Source organism: Theobroma cacao, chromosome 9 (assembly GCF_053813885.1).
Source record: "Theobroma cacao isolate CCN51 chromosome 9, ASM5381388v1, whole genome shotgun sequence".
In the NCBI taxonomy this organism is placed as follows: Eukaryota; Viridiplantae; Streptophyta; class Magnoliopsida; order Malvales; family Malvaceae; genus Theobroma; species Theobroma cacao.
This window is the reverse complement of record NC_142647.1, coordinates 41,322,339-41,335,880: the sequence shown is the minus strand read 5'-3', so window position 1 is coordinate 41,335,880 and position 13,542 is coordinate 41,322,339. Positions and strand designations below refer to the sequence as shown.

Below are 13,542 nucleotides of genomic sequence, written 5' to 3'. Positions count from 1 at the left end.
TTTGTAGATTGAAAGGTGGGGCTTCTGCATGGTGGGAAAAATTACAATCCAAAAGAAATCGTGAGGGGAAAGCACTAGTTATAACTTAGTATAAGATGAAGCAACTGCTACAGAAAGATTTTCTCTTTCCTGATTATAAGCAAATATTATTCTAGCAGTACTAGAGGTGCCGTCAAGGTCAGAAAACTGTACATAAGTATATTGCAGAATTTATAAGACTGACAAAAAAGAATGAATTAAAAGAGATTGACGGGCAACAGGTTAATAGGTATCTGAAGGGGTTGAAGCCAATTATTAGAGACAAAATATGGGTACATGTATTGTGAACTTTATCTAAAGCACAAAATATTGCTTTAAGGTTGAATTGATGCTATAGGAAAAAAATAGACTTGATTATTCTCACAAGAATTACAATAGGAATAATGATAGAACATTCAATGATAAGAATAAATTAGTTCATGATAGTTCTATATGCAATGATCAATACAAGTAAAAGAAGGCAACGGGAAAGTAGAAATTGACAAATGCGAATGAGGGGCAGAAAGCTGCAAATCCTTATGCTAAACCAATCCTAGGAAAATGTTTCAAATGTAATTAACCTAGTCATAGATCCAATGATTGTCTTTTCAGAAAAGTAGTCCATGTGGTGAAGCGAGAAAAAAACGATGATGAGATTTGTTGTGGTCCAAATGGAGATAATGACGAGTATGAGGATGATGATGATGGCCAGAACTATGTGGTGAGAAGAATGATGTTGCCTCTAAAATAGGAGGATAATACTAACGACATCAATTATTTCGAACCAGGTGCACTATCACTAATTGTTTATTTGATGTGATTATTGATAGTGGTAGTTGCGAGAATATTATTGGTAAGGAGGTTGTGGAAAGTTTAGGATTTAAAGTAGAGAAACACCTTAATCCATACACCATTAGCTGAATTAAAGCAGCAGAGAAGATTCATGTAACAGAACGGTGTAAGGTACGTTTTTCCATTAGTTAATGCAAGGATGAGGTATATTTTGATATTATGGATATAGATGCTTGTCACTTGTATTTGGTAAACCTTGGCAATTTGATGTTGCAGCGTAACATGATGGAAGAGAAAACACCTATAAATTGGAAAAGGATGGTATAAAGTTTACTTTATTGCCCATGAAAGGAAATGCCAAAACCAAAGCTTCTAAAGTGGAGGGACGGACTTTCTTTACCCTTATTCATCCAGGGAATAAGATAGAGATTACTTTCAAGAAGTCAAAAAAGGTGCATGCTTTGGTTGTGAAACAAGTGTTGTCAATTGAAGAGGGTTAGAAAATAGTAGAGCATCCAGAAGCAATCAAACCGTTATTGGAAAAACCCTTGTATCCAGATATACCCATTAACTTGAGGTCAAGTTTTTCTCAAGTGGAGGGGACTGACCTAGAACGTCTAACAGATAATTTCTTAAAGCAAGTTGAGTGTCAAAAACCAAATCAAAAACCCAAAAAATCATAAATGGGCATATTCATAATTTTAATATTTTCCTTATTTAAGTTAGAAATCTTACATAGAAATTATAGGTATAATAGAGTTTCTCTTTTATTTAATTTACTTGTACTAAGATTTTAAGATAATCATATTCTAATTAGGAATAAAATATTTATTTTATTTAAATATCTTTTTAATTACTCCAATTGTACTAGACAATCAAAAATAGAGTTTTATTAAGATTTAGGCCTATAATGCTATAAATAGGACCCTTAAGCTTAGTTTTTTGAATCATGGAATAATATTACATATTTCTTCTCTTAACTTGAGTTTAAGTTTCTACATTTAAAACTTGGTTATCAACCTTACAGGCTTAGTCAGATGCTAGCTTTTGTTTTCACGCTAACTCGCTGTGTCAAAATCAAATTAACATTTATACTAATGCTTAGAAAAATAAAGCAACAATTGGAGAATTTAACAAGTTACATAGGAAATCAATGATCAACAAAATAATAGAATGCTTAATTTATCTTGCTTTCTTTAGAGTCTTCAATCCAAATTTTACTGTCTTTGAATCCTTTCTCTTCTTTTTTTCAGATAAACAAGGAAGCATATGTCTTTTCAGATAGATAATGAAGAATATGTCTAGGCCCGTTAAGCTTGGTTTGTAGCAAGACCTCTAATGTGTGAGATTAGCGTGATAACTAACTACACCCAAACCGTTTGTTGTGATTGTATAAGTCTATAAGTCAAATTCTAATATAATATTAAGCATATTAAATTGATAAAATATTCTTTTATTTACTCAAATATGTGCTAAAATTGGGGTGGACTTATATTTATCAAAAACCTTTTATACTTGCACTGTTTCTAACTATGTTGTTGAACCTTCATATATATTACAAGAAACTGCTTCTATTTGCTTCATCCAGTTTTTCTCGAATGTATTCTTAATCAGACTAGAAAAAATAGATAAAAAATCAATTCTCTTCTGTCCATTTGTTCTTGTTGTTTGGCATTTCCTTGTCATATTTTAACTCCTTTTTGTTCTCTTTTTTAGGTCTAGACAAAATGTCAAATTTGATTAATGAATATTTGATGATTTACTAGCTTATACATAAATCCCTTTAATTGCTCAATCTAGAAGTTTTAAGCGGGTGGCAAATATAATACAAAAAACATTTTTTATAATTTTTTTGTTATTATTTTAAATACGAATGTTAATAAAATTAATTTATTTTGATAGTTATAAAATTGAAAAAAAAAACTCATTGTAACTGGAAATTGAATTGTGAAAATCAAGAAAGAAAAAAAATAATTGTGTTAACAAAAAGGACTTATTTATTGAGTGTAACCACCTTTTATACCTTTTATACTATTTTGTGCTTCACATATATGTCATTATCTCTTTTCATGCATAAATAATAAGTGTTTACGAATAACAAGTGTACACCAAATATGAATAACAAGTGTCTGTTATATAATAAGAAACAAATAAAATGGATTAGACAACAATGCACTAAGGAGTTTAAAAAAAATCCTAGAATACTCATTTTATATTTTTTTTGAATAAACTGGAAATATATATTTTATATAATATATAAATGTATTAATTTTATATGTATTTAAGTAAAACAATTTTTTAACAGTTTCCAATTATCATATCATAATTAGCCTTTAGTATGTATCCTTCAAAACCCTTTAACAAACTTATTCATTGCAAACAATATGGTGGATGATGCTAACAGGCTAATCCAGAATAGAAGACAAGAGCTCCAGCAAACCGGCTATGCTTAAAATGTTAATGGACAAGCATTTCCATTGCATGGAATATGAGTTGGGATAACTTGGATATTAATTGGAGCGGCCAAACCAACCCAAATACTGCCAAACTTATAAAACGAGGAGCCTTTAGTTTCCGACGGTGTTTTCTTTTGATCAAAGCCGCCATATAGGCCTGCTTTCGTCGCTAGTTGTCCATAATAATCAACCAGGCGAAAATTGAGACTTATTACATAGTGAAGTTTCTGATGGCAGATGCTGAAGGATGAGATTGGACTTGGCAAATTCATATTGACACTAATGCTTAGAAAAATAAAGCAAATTAACATTGACACTAATACAAAAATAAAGCAATGCATAAAAAAATAAAGCAAAAGGAAATGTTTGAGGGTAAAAAATAAATATATATATATATATATAAAATATGTCAGAGACTTATTACATAATGAAGTTTCTATGGCAATAAATAAAGCAAGACTTATAAAATAGGCTAAGCAAAAATATGACTTATAAAATATGCTAAGCGAGAGTATAACATTGATACTAATAAATAAAGAAAAAATATAAAATATTATGCTAAGCAAAAGTATAAAATAATATAAAATATGTTTAAACCCAGGTTTGAACCGGAGATCTCTAGTGTGTGAGACTAACGTGATAACCAACTACACCACCCAAACCATATATTACAAGAAAGTCAAAACCTTATAAACATCAAACACATTAAATTGAATAATTGTTTTTTTATTTTTTTGCACTTGTATTGTATCACTGATTTCCTGAAGCATATTTCAGGTGTCTCCGTGTAGCCTCTCTGCTAAAAATCTTTTGACTTATGAGCTGAGGCGGAGAGGAAACTGCTACCATCTGGCTCTGGAGCAAAGTTGAAGTCATCCAGTCATCATTAGCATGTTGAGGTTTTGGATTTCAGCATTGGCATGTGCACCATGATATTTGCAAGCGAGTAGATCTTCCAACGATTTGGAGAGAGCATCAAGTTCAAGGGTGTGAGTGACTATTTGAAAGAAATTTTAAAGCCACTCGCAATGCTTAAAAAAGTAAAGAAGGCTGCTACGGGCATCTTTCTAAAAAGAAAACAAGAGCAGCACGTAAAAGTAATAAAAAGTAGTAAGTAATGTGCTAGGTGGTGTGGTGACATGTAAGTCTTATAATACCGATGGAGTTGTACAGCATTTTTTAACTTAAAAGTGTTGGTTTATATATATATAGCATTACTCTTACCATTTACATCTTTTAAGACTGTATGAGCATAATGACCCAAGGAAAAGGACTAGAGGTAAACTGAAGAGAACTTGCCAAACCTCCTTGTAGCATTAGCTATTATTTTATTTGACCATATTTTGAGCTCAACACAGTGCAGCAAATTTAACTGGTGCAAAATTAACAAGATTGATCAGATGGATTACTTTTCAGAATAGCTTTACCATCTGGATACATCACTAGCCTGCTCAATATTGTGTTCTTGCTATCTTAATTTATCTAGTGTCCGATAGCTGTAACAGCGATGCAGCTTTTCAAAATTGTTGGTAGGCATCAGAATATGTTTGTTAGACTAGATTTACAGGTTTGTGTACAAGCACTTCCCCTCCTATAGATTCCACCTGAAGGCAAGTTAGAAGCAGTAAAATAATCAAAAGGTTCAAAACTACTCTGGTGATGTTACTGCTCATGAATTGTGTGGCTCACAAGGTAATGTACTGGTGAAACTGCGAACCAACAATTTGATAAGCCTTGTTGATCAGGTTTCAGGTCATCTAAAATGAACGTTTCATTTCCTCTTTATGAAGGCAAAACAATGGCAAGATTCCTTCACCATGCTGCTTCATCATTGCTGAGATATTGCCAATTTCTCTGAGGGGTGAGCGTCTGGGGAGAAGTCCAGCAGTGCATGTCTGCGTCTTTCTTCTTCCATCTCTTACGAGCTCCTTCTGATTGCAACCATCATCATTCGCACAACGGTGTTCCTTCAAGTGACACACAAGTATCCGCTTCTCTGTTTCATTTTGTGCTTCTTGGTTAATTGGTGACCTATTTCTGGCCCTCACTATTTTTCTCTCTCTTTCCTTCCGCAATCTCTCAATCTCTTCATTAAGCACAGATATTTGTTCTTGTAGCTCATTAGCCTTTGCTTCAGATGAGAGAGCTTTCTGTCTCCATTCTTTCACCTAATCAAAGCAACAAACATGAAGTTTAGGATCTTCAATCAATTTACTTTTGTGTACTACGAAAGAAAGATTTTCTTTTTCTTCTGCCCATCATAAACTTCGAAGTTACAAATAACCATATTCCACAAACCAGCCCTCTCCACCCCCACCCACAACCCCTGCCACTTGCAATTTTCTTCCCTAATAAGCTGTATACAACTAAAAGTTCAACTGGTTGCTATACTATATGATAAGTTGAAGCAAGGGACAAGGGCTTGTTGACATACTTGGCTAATCTAATTCTATTATTTCCTCATAAAGCAAAAAAGTTGCATCTAGCGTTAAAAAGACCTGTAAAAATGAAATTAACATAACATTCTATACTGAAATCCTGAGGTTGAAACTTTTGAGACATGGAAGGGGGTACAATAGTTCCCAGCACAGTGGTTGGAATTTTGCAGCTTAAAAACCAGAATACTTTAGAACACCTATCAATGGGATGTGGCTGTTTTTGTAATTTGCCCCAATTAAATGGCAAAAGAAGCAACAAGAAATGGTTGGCATACCATGATCCATCCAAGCAGCCATATATAAACAATGAGGGACAACATAGAATAACCAGACATTTAGTAGCTTAGGAAAATCTTACAGCAGATTGCAGGGATTGAATCTGATAGTCTGAATCAAGTGCTCGATCTTCCCAAAAATCTCGAGATGCCTGCAATTCTTCCATCTCATCCCTTACCTGCCCCAGCATTTCCTGCATCTGTGACCATTGTTCAGTCTCAGCACGAACTTCCTCTACAATCCCCTGCACTATGGCCTTGCAATGTCCTGAACACACTCTTGCCTCATGGGGCATTGACTCCTACAGATAAAAAGCGTCTGGCAATATTCAATTGGGAATCCAGACTTTCATCTGCTGTGAAATAAATTAATGTAGAAATGTACATGAAATCCAAATCCACATGAACTGTACAAGTTTTGTCCTTCATTTTTAAGGCTTAACTGCATCATATTATTATATTTTAAAAGTGTTGTTTTCTTTGCTTTAACATTCTAATTATTCAACCTACTGTTGAAACTTCAGAAGAAAATAAGCCTTCCTCTTTTCCACAGGTCATCTAGTAGCTTTCAACATTGCACGGTCAAGTTGAGTTCACAACTGATATAAATATTTAACAAACACTACTTTTTTATCTAGTTTGGGATTACTGGTAAAAATATATATATGCAACACAACCAAGACAAGAGTGTTCTCTGTGTAAGATAAGACAAAACTAACATGATCTGACATTCATAGACCCCACAATTGTTTGAACAGCAAAAATGATCTGACAATGAAAAGCAGAAACAGTCTAAGCATCATTCGCTAACATTTTTCAAGAGCTCAATAATGACAAATGTATGTACTTCTTGATATCTGCATGTCAGCCAACCAAATAATCAACAGTCTAAAACAAGGAGCATTGCCATGAATAGAATGATTTGATCATTTTTGAAGAAAGGTAAGCATTGAGGGAATGCCTCAGCCACCCTCCACATTCTAGTAAAAATGAGCTAGGATCAAAGCACACCCTGCAGGTTGATTCTGCTTATGTTTATCTGAGATGACACTGGGTCACCCAAATTCACCTTATAAACCATTGTGCTCATAGAGTGCCATTTGTATGAAAGTCGAATGTGTCTGCCAGATAAATTTAGAAGTCTCATACCCATTGGGAATAATCTTTTACTACCACATTTTTTGGTAAACAGTTTTTGAAGTATTCATAGAACTGAAGGCTAGACACTTATGATATAACAAATTTACCTTGTATGATTGCTGTATTGGTGACAAGGATAAATCAGAAAAATCGATCCTCTTTGAACTGGAGGCAGAACTGGTAGCAGAACTGTTAGCTGTGGAGAGCATTGAACCATATTCCTCCTTCATTCTCTCCAACAGAATCCCCTTTGACAATCCCTCCATCCTTCTTCTCAAAATTTCCACCTGCCAATTTGCTTCAAATTAAAATCCCTCGTCTAAGGCTCCTAATACAACCCAGAAAATGTGTCGAAAGAAAAGAATTGTTGTTAATTAACATAAACTACTTAGTAGCCCATCCCCCTTGATTTCTTTTCTCTTCTTGAATCGCTAAGCAGCAAACAGTAGTATGATATCCAAAACTATAACAGGAAAAGAGAAGTGTCATATTCTTACATTGCTGCTGCGATTTGAAACAAAGTTCTCATCTGCTTCGCTACTGACTTTGACTGACAAGCTTGCTTCTGCCATCTCTCGAATCTCCTTCACACATATTTCTTCATCAGAGATTCCTCCAAACTTCTCTAGCCTCCTTTGGAGAAAAGATGCTTGCTTATCAAAATTACTACATTTTTTAACGTCCAAGTCTTTTATTCCTGATCTCTTTTGCATCTTTTCTAATTTCTCCACCAAATCATTGATCTGCTCCTCCAATACCAAGCTCACATTTTTTCCTTCATAAATACTCTTTCTTCCCTGTGAACCAATTGCCAAATCAAGAAATAAAAGCAGGAATACAAGAAGTTAATGGCGATGAAGAAAAGCTAAACAGTTGCTCAAATAATGAAAAAGAACAAAACAAAGGAAGAATATTAATCAATGTCTCATGTGCATTTTTGTCTGCCGTTTGAAACACAAAAAGTTAAAGCAAGGTAACTAGCAAAAGACTGAGAATTGACACGCCTGCTCTTTCTGTGCATTTAGCCATTAAGCAAATGAAGACAAGCATCAACTGTTTAACAAAGTAATTTGAAAGAGGCTGAAAACCAGAAACACACAGTATCAAACAAAAATAAATAAATATGTCATCTGAAAAGAAATCAACAGATACATTCTTTTCAACAGCTTATGAAACAAATAGAGATTTAAAGTGGGAAAACATTAAAAATAAATAAATAAATAGAAGTTGAATAGTTGAAACCTTTTGATGATCCTGGCCTGCTATATGCCTATATCTAACATGCTCAGCTTATTTAAACACAATAACTGTATTTCAATTGACATTTTTCTTATTCCACATTCTATCAACAACAACCAAACAAAACCCTGAAATCAGAAATAGTACTAAACAAGTTTTTGTCTTTTGAAAATAAATATAGTCAACTTTCACTAGTTTTACATAATAAGAAATTTGAAGACCTCACTTCCCTTTCTTCTCTTACATTAATCTCAAGAAGCAAACACACAAGAGAGAGAGTGAAAATAAACTAACAGAAAGCAAAGTCTGGACAGCAGATTTCAAGGTCCTCTCCATCTGCACCCTTCTTCTCTCCATCTTCTTAACAGCAATCTCTCTTTCCATCCTCAACAAATTACATTCTGCTCTCAACATCTCAGCTTGGAACCTCCACTTCTCTTCTTCAACCAAAACTACAGCACTATTTTCTCTCTTCTCCTCCTCCACTCTCTCTCTCCTCCTCTCTGCATCACTCTCTCTTGGACTCACCAGCACCACTGGAACAACCCCTCTTGTAAAAGACCTTTCTTGATCAAACAAGCTCTCCAGCTTCCCTTTTCTCTCCTTTTGCGAACTGGGCAGTTTAGAAGGACTTGGCTTTGGAGCTTTCCTTCTAGGCCTGCGTGGCAAATGAAGGATTCTTGGCGTCGGTTGTGCTGGAGGGTATTGCCATTTTGCCCTTCTTGTTATAGTTGTTCCCATTGATATTCTCTCCATGCAAGCACCAAACTCTCTCTCACTTACTGCTTTCTAGCTTGGTTTTCTTTGGTTTTGAAAAAGCTGAGCCCTTTGTTTACTATAAGTGGTGCCTTCACTGCATTACTGAATACTGATATAACAGCTTACTTCTTCTTTTTTTTGGTATGTGGGGTGATTTTGAAAATTTAAGAGCTGTTGTACAATTGGGTATTCGGTTTTAGTTAGAGACAGTGAGAGTTCTGTTAATGTTTTTGAACACAAGCTGTACCAACTTTGTTTTTTGTCTGAAAAAAATCCAGAGGTTCTTTGTCCTTTTATGGAGGGTTTTGGCCTATGGGGGGATTTGGTTTTACATAGAGAAAATGACAGTGTCGACTTGGAAGCGCAACTGGGAAAAATTTTGGTCTTTTTAAACAGAAAAACTGTACCTTATATATATTTTTTTTGGACGATTTTTTAAATTTAAACAAAGGACAAGGAAGGGTTCATGGGGAAGTTTTGTTCGGAGAAATAAAATTTTGCAGGAAAATATTGTTGGGGTCTTTGAAAGAAATGGATTGGTGTAGGTGGGGTTAGTGATATAGTAAAGAATGCAGTAGACTTAGCAAAACCAACCAAAGGGTTTTGCCTTTTGAAATTGCAACGGTAAGTTGATGGGAGAGCTACCAAAACTGTCATATGTTTTTAATAGGATGGTTTTTAATTGAGTAGATTTTTATGGGTTTTGATTAGGTTAAGTTAATAATGATGAGGAAGACCTGGGACAAACAAAACCCATACCATTCCAAAACAAAAAAAATGGGGCATAAAGAGAGAGAGAGAGAGAGAGCAGGCAAGGCAGGCGTGCAACCTCGTTAGGAGGAAGGAACAGGGATTTTTCAAATGAAAGCTGTGCTGTGTGCGTTTCTTTCCTCTTCTTCTTCTTCGTCTGGGTAATTTATTTTCCTTGGACCTTGTTCTTTTCTTTTTTTTTTTTATGGAAATCTGAGAAGGATGTGCAGTTATTGTATGTTCCCTGTGGTGAATTCACTATTCTGCCCTACTCTTTTGTATTTTTATATACTACAACTAAGCAAACCTCTTTGTGGGGAAATACATAATACACTTAAATGGCTATTTATTAATGATGCTCACTACACTACTTGTACTATTTTTATTTTTATTTTTTGGGTAAAATCAATCCAAGATTATTATTATTATTATTATTGCCGAAACTATGTATCCATACTACTTAATCCGTCTCTTTCTTTTCTTTAAATTATATTAATATGGTTGCTTGTTAGGATTTAGGTTCAACTTGTTTGAAAATTCTCAAATCTTTCTTGATTTGAATTTGATGTTCAAATCTTGATTAATTAATTAAGTAGCAACCCACTAGTATAATTATTTTGGTCCCATGTTTATAGGCCAAGTCGAACTGCTTTATAGCCATAAGCAAATAGGACCATCATGAATTCATAATGCATCAAACTTAGTTTAAACTGTCCATTTTTACTACTTATAATAATAACATATAAATTATATCGTTTTAATAATACGAATTTAACTTTACGTTAATTTATTAGTTTATTTATTTGATTTATTCTATTTCATGTGATTGTGATTATAATTTTTATTCATTAATATAATCTTATAAAAAAGATTTGACAATGTTTCATCTGTTATATATATATATATATATAAGGGTAAAGTGCTGATATTGAGAGCAGAAATGGAATTGGAAAATGAACATGATCAGTATATATAAATTATTAGAGAAATTGTACTTGGTACAAATGTACAATAATGTGAAAAGGGGGCCAGGTCACACATAACAAGGCAGGGAGTGATTTTCTGTGACTGACTCACTGTCTATTTTTCACTTGGACACAGTCCCCACTCCTCAGTATGATTAACAAATAAAGAAAGGTCCGTGCCGTTAAAGTTATTTTGATTATAATTACTTTGAAATTATACATAGTTTAATTGATTTTACTCAAATAATATACATTAAAATCATTTTTAAATTTTGGCCAACACTGAACCGTTTCTTCTCTTGCCTTTGCCCGGTGATTCTCTCTCGACCTTCACGTTGGCTTTTTGTGTGAGTTAATTTTCATCAACATTTAAAGGTGAGCGGAAACAGAACACAAAGAAGCTTTGTTGGAAATATGTTAATTGTGCCTTAATTTGCTACACGAGAGAGACAGAGTAAGGCATGCACCATGTTTGAATCAAAAACACCAGCAACAAAGGGACCACTTACTTACTTCATTTGGAACTGCTTAATCGGCTGTTTCATAACTTAAACTTACTCCATCTTTTACTTTAATCTTGTAATTGTGAAAGTAAACAAATGTATTCCATACCCCCCTCCCCCTAAAAATTTGAGTTCTCCCACCAACCCTTTCTTTTTCTCATTCTTTCACTGATGAAAAAAGTGTAATATTTCATATTAAAATCTTTATATTTTCAAATGAAATTTACAAAATTTGATCTCTTTTCAGTTTTGGCACATACATGTACACAAGGACAGAGCCAACCACTTTTATTGAGAAGTTAAGAATTAAAAAAGCTAAAGGTTAAAATTTTTGAAAAGATCATTAAGAAAAAAAATAATATATAATACATACGAGATTTTAAAATTTTTAAAAGGTCACAGTCCCTCATAATTACATAAGATTCTGTTTCAACATATATATATATATAGATGTGTGTATGTATGTACAAGAAAAAAAAGACAGAAAAAATTGAAGAACGAAAACTAGGAAAATGAAAAAGAAAAAGATCCAAGTTCAGAAAATAAAAATCATAAGCGAAAATTTTTAAGGACCCACTAAACTAAGCAAAAATAGAGATAATGATTTATATTCCAGAACAGGTGTCATCATCATACCTTATTTAGAGACAATTTCAATATATATATAGATTGAAAGGCATATATAAATTTCATTAATCCAATTACAAAGGATGCTGCGACAAGTCTTATCCTAGTGCAAGGACAAATTACAGCAAGACATAACTCTCAGGCTAACAATAATCAGAAAACATTAGTGAAGCAAAAAACAAAGACCCAAACCTCACATTGGCCTATACAAAAAACAATACCATTCCAAATCTAAAATCAAAGCAAACTGACCCCAAAAATTGCTAAGCTCCTGAACCAAAAAATCAGCCATGACAAAAAAAAATGAAAAAACAGAAACTATACAGACCAACAAGAGCCTCATAAAATAAAGCAACAAGAAATCAACCCAGGATATATAATATAATATATAAAATATTAATATTTAAGAATAATGAGATTTCAACTTTAAATCTTATCTTTTTAAAAAGATAACGATCATTGAACAGAATCCTTTAAACAGAATCTTCATAGTTACAAATATGGTGAATCATTTTACTCTATTACTCATTTTTAGTTCACTCATTTGTTTATAACAAAAAAAAATTTAAATAAAAAAATTTGAGTACAATCTTCTCTTGTTTCGTAAAATGATTAAATGTAGCTTTTAAACAACAAGTACTTAAAAATTTTTTTAATTGGAATATCATCTAATTGAGATTGTTATTGAAAACCTTTCTTTATTGAGTCTTAAGTGTTGAAGATATAGCAAAAATTATTAATTAGTATACTCGAATATTTGACTTGTTAGTTAGTGCATGATCTCTTTACTTAAAAAATAAAATTCGAATTTCTTTCTCTTAAAAATCATTAATTAATCTTAACATTTAGGAGTTGTACACTTGAATGTACAACTCTTTAAATGTTACACTCCAAGTTGTAAGTGACAATTAAAGAATAATCTTGTTAATAACTGCAAAGTCACTTACAATAAGACGATCGAAGTAGGTCACTTCTGTAAATAATTATAAATGAATTATGAAGGGCATTTTCCCAAATTACGAACTCCATCCACGTTGCCACGCATCTTAAGGATGCGGCCGGTCTCACAATCTCACCATTTTACCGTTGTGGGCCCCACAATGCCCTCCAAGCAAATTTTTACCTGGGGGCACGCAAGCCGCATTTCCTATATTCCAAACCTTATTTTAATAAACCACAATGTTTTCTTACCGTGTACAATTTCAAAGGGAACTTAATGCCTTTGAGAAAATTTATAATTAAATATAAATTAGTATAATATAATGTAAAGCATAGTTTTTACTTGAATTCTTCATTTTAGAACATCCCCAACCTATATCTTCTTTCCTTTTTCTTTATTTCTTAATTATTTTTCCTTTTTTCAAAATTTTTTTTGCATTAAAATTGAACATGGAAAGTCTTATTTCTTAGAAAAAAAATAATCACATAAAAAGGAAAAACGATAAACAAAGACTCCAAGTGAATGTTTATTAAATAATAATAACTATACAATATGGTTTAGAAGTAAAGGACAAACTTGTCGTTTATTGTAGGAGTCGAAGCTATTGTCTTTTCTCCATTCTCGAATTATTCTTCCGAAT

At 33.0% G+C, this 13,542-nt stretch overlaps 1 protein-coding gene and 1 non-coding gene across 2 annotated transcripts; both read right to left on the bottom strand.

The window, feature by feature from the left end:
* Positions 1-3,854: 3,854 nt before the first annotated feature.
* TRNAV-CAC (transfer RNA valine (anticodon CAC)) lies at positions 3,855-3,928 on the bottom strand. Its single transcript has one exon. It is a non-coding gene; the product is annotated as a tRNA-Val (tRNA).
* A 721-nt stretch (positions 3,929-4,649) lies between these two features.
* LOC18589862 (myosin-like protein) lies at positions 4,650-9,249 on the bottom strand. Its single transcript, XM_018126709.2, has 5 exons — positions 8,653-9,249; positions 7,617-7,916; positions 7,227-7,406; positions 6,063-6,281; positions 4,650-5,434 (listed from the first exon to the last, which is right to left on the bottom strand). Exons 1-5 carry the CDS (start codon positions 9,112-9,114, stop codon positions 5,024-5,026), a joined length of 1,572 nt encoding a protein of 523 aa, XP_017982198.2. The 5' UTR covers positions 9,115-9,249; the 3' UTR covers positions 4,650-5,023.
* Between the last annotated feature and the right edge of the window lie 4,293 nt (positions 9,250-13,542).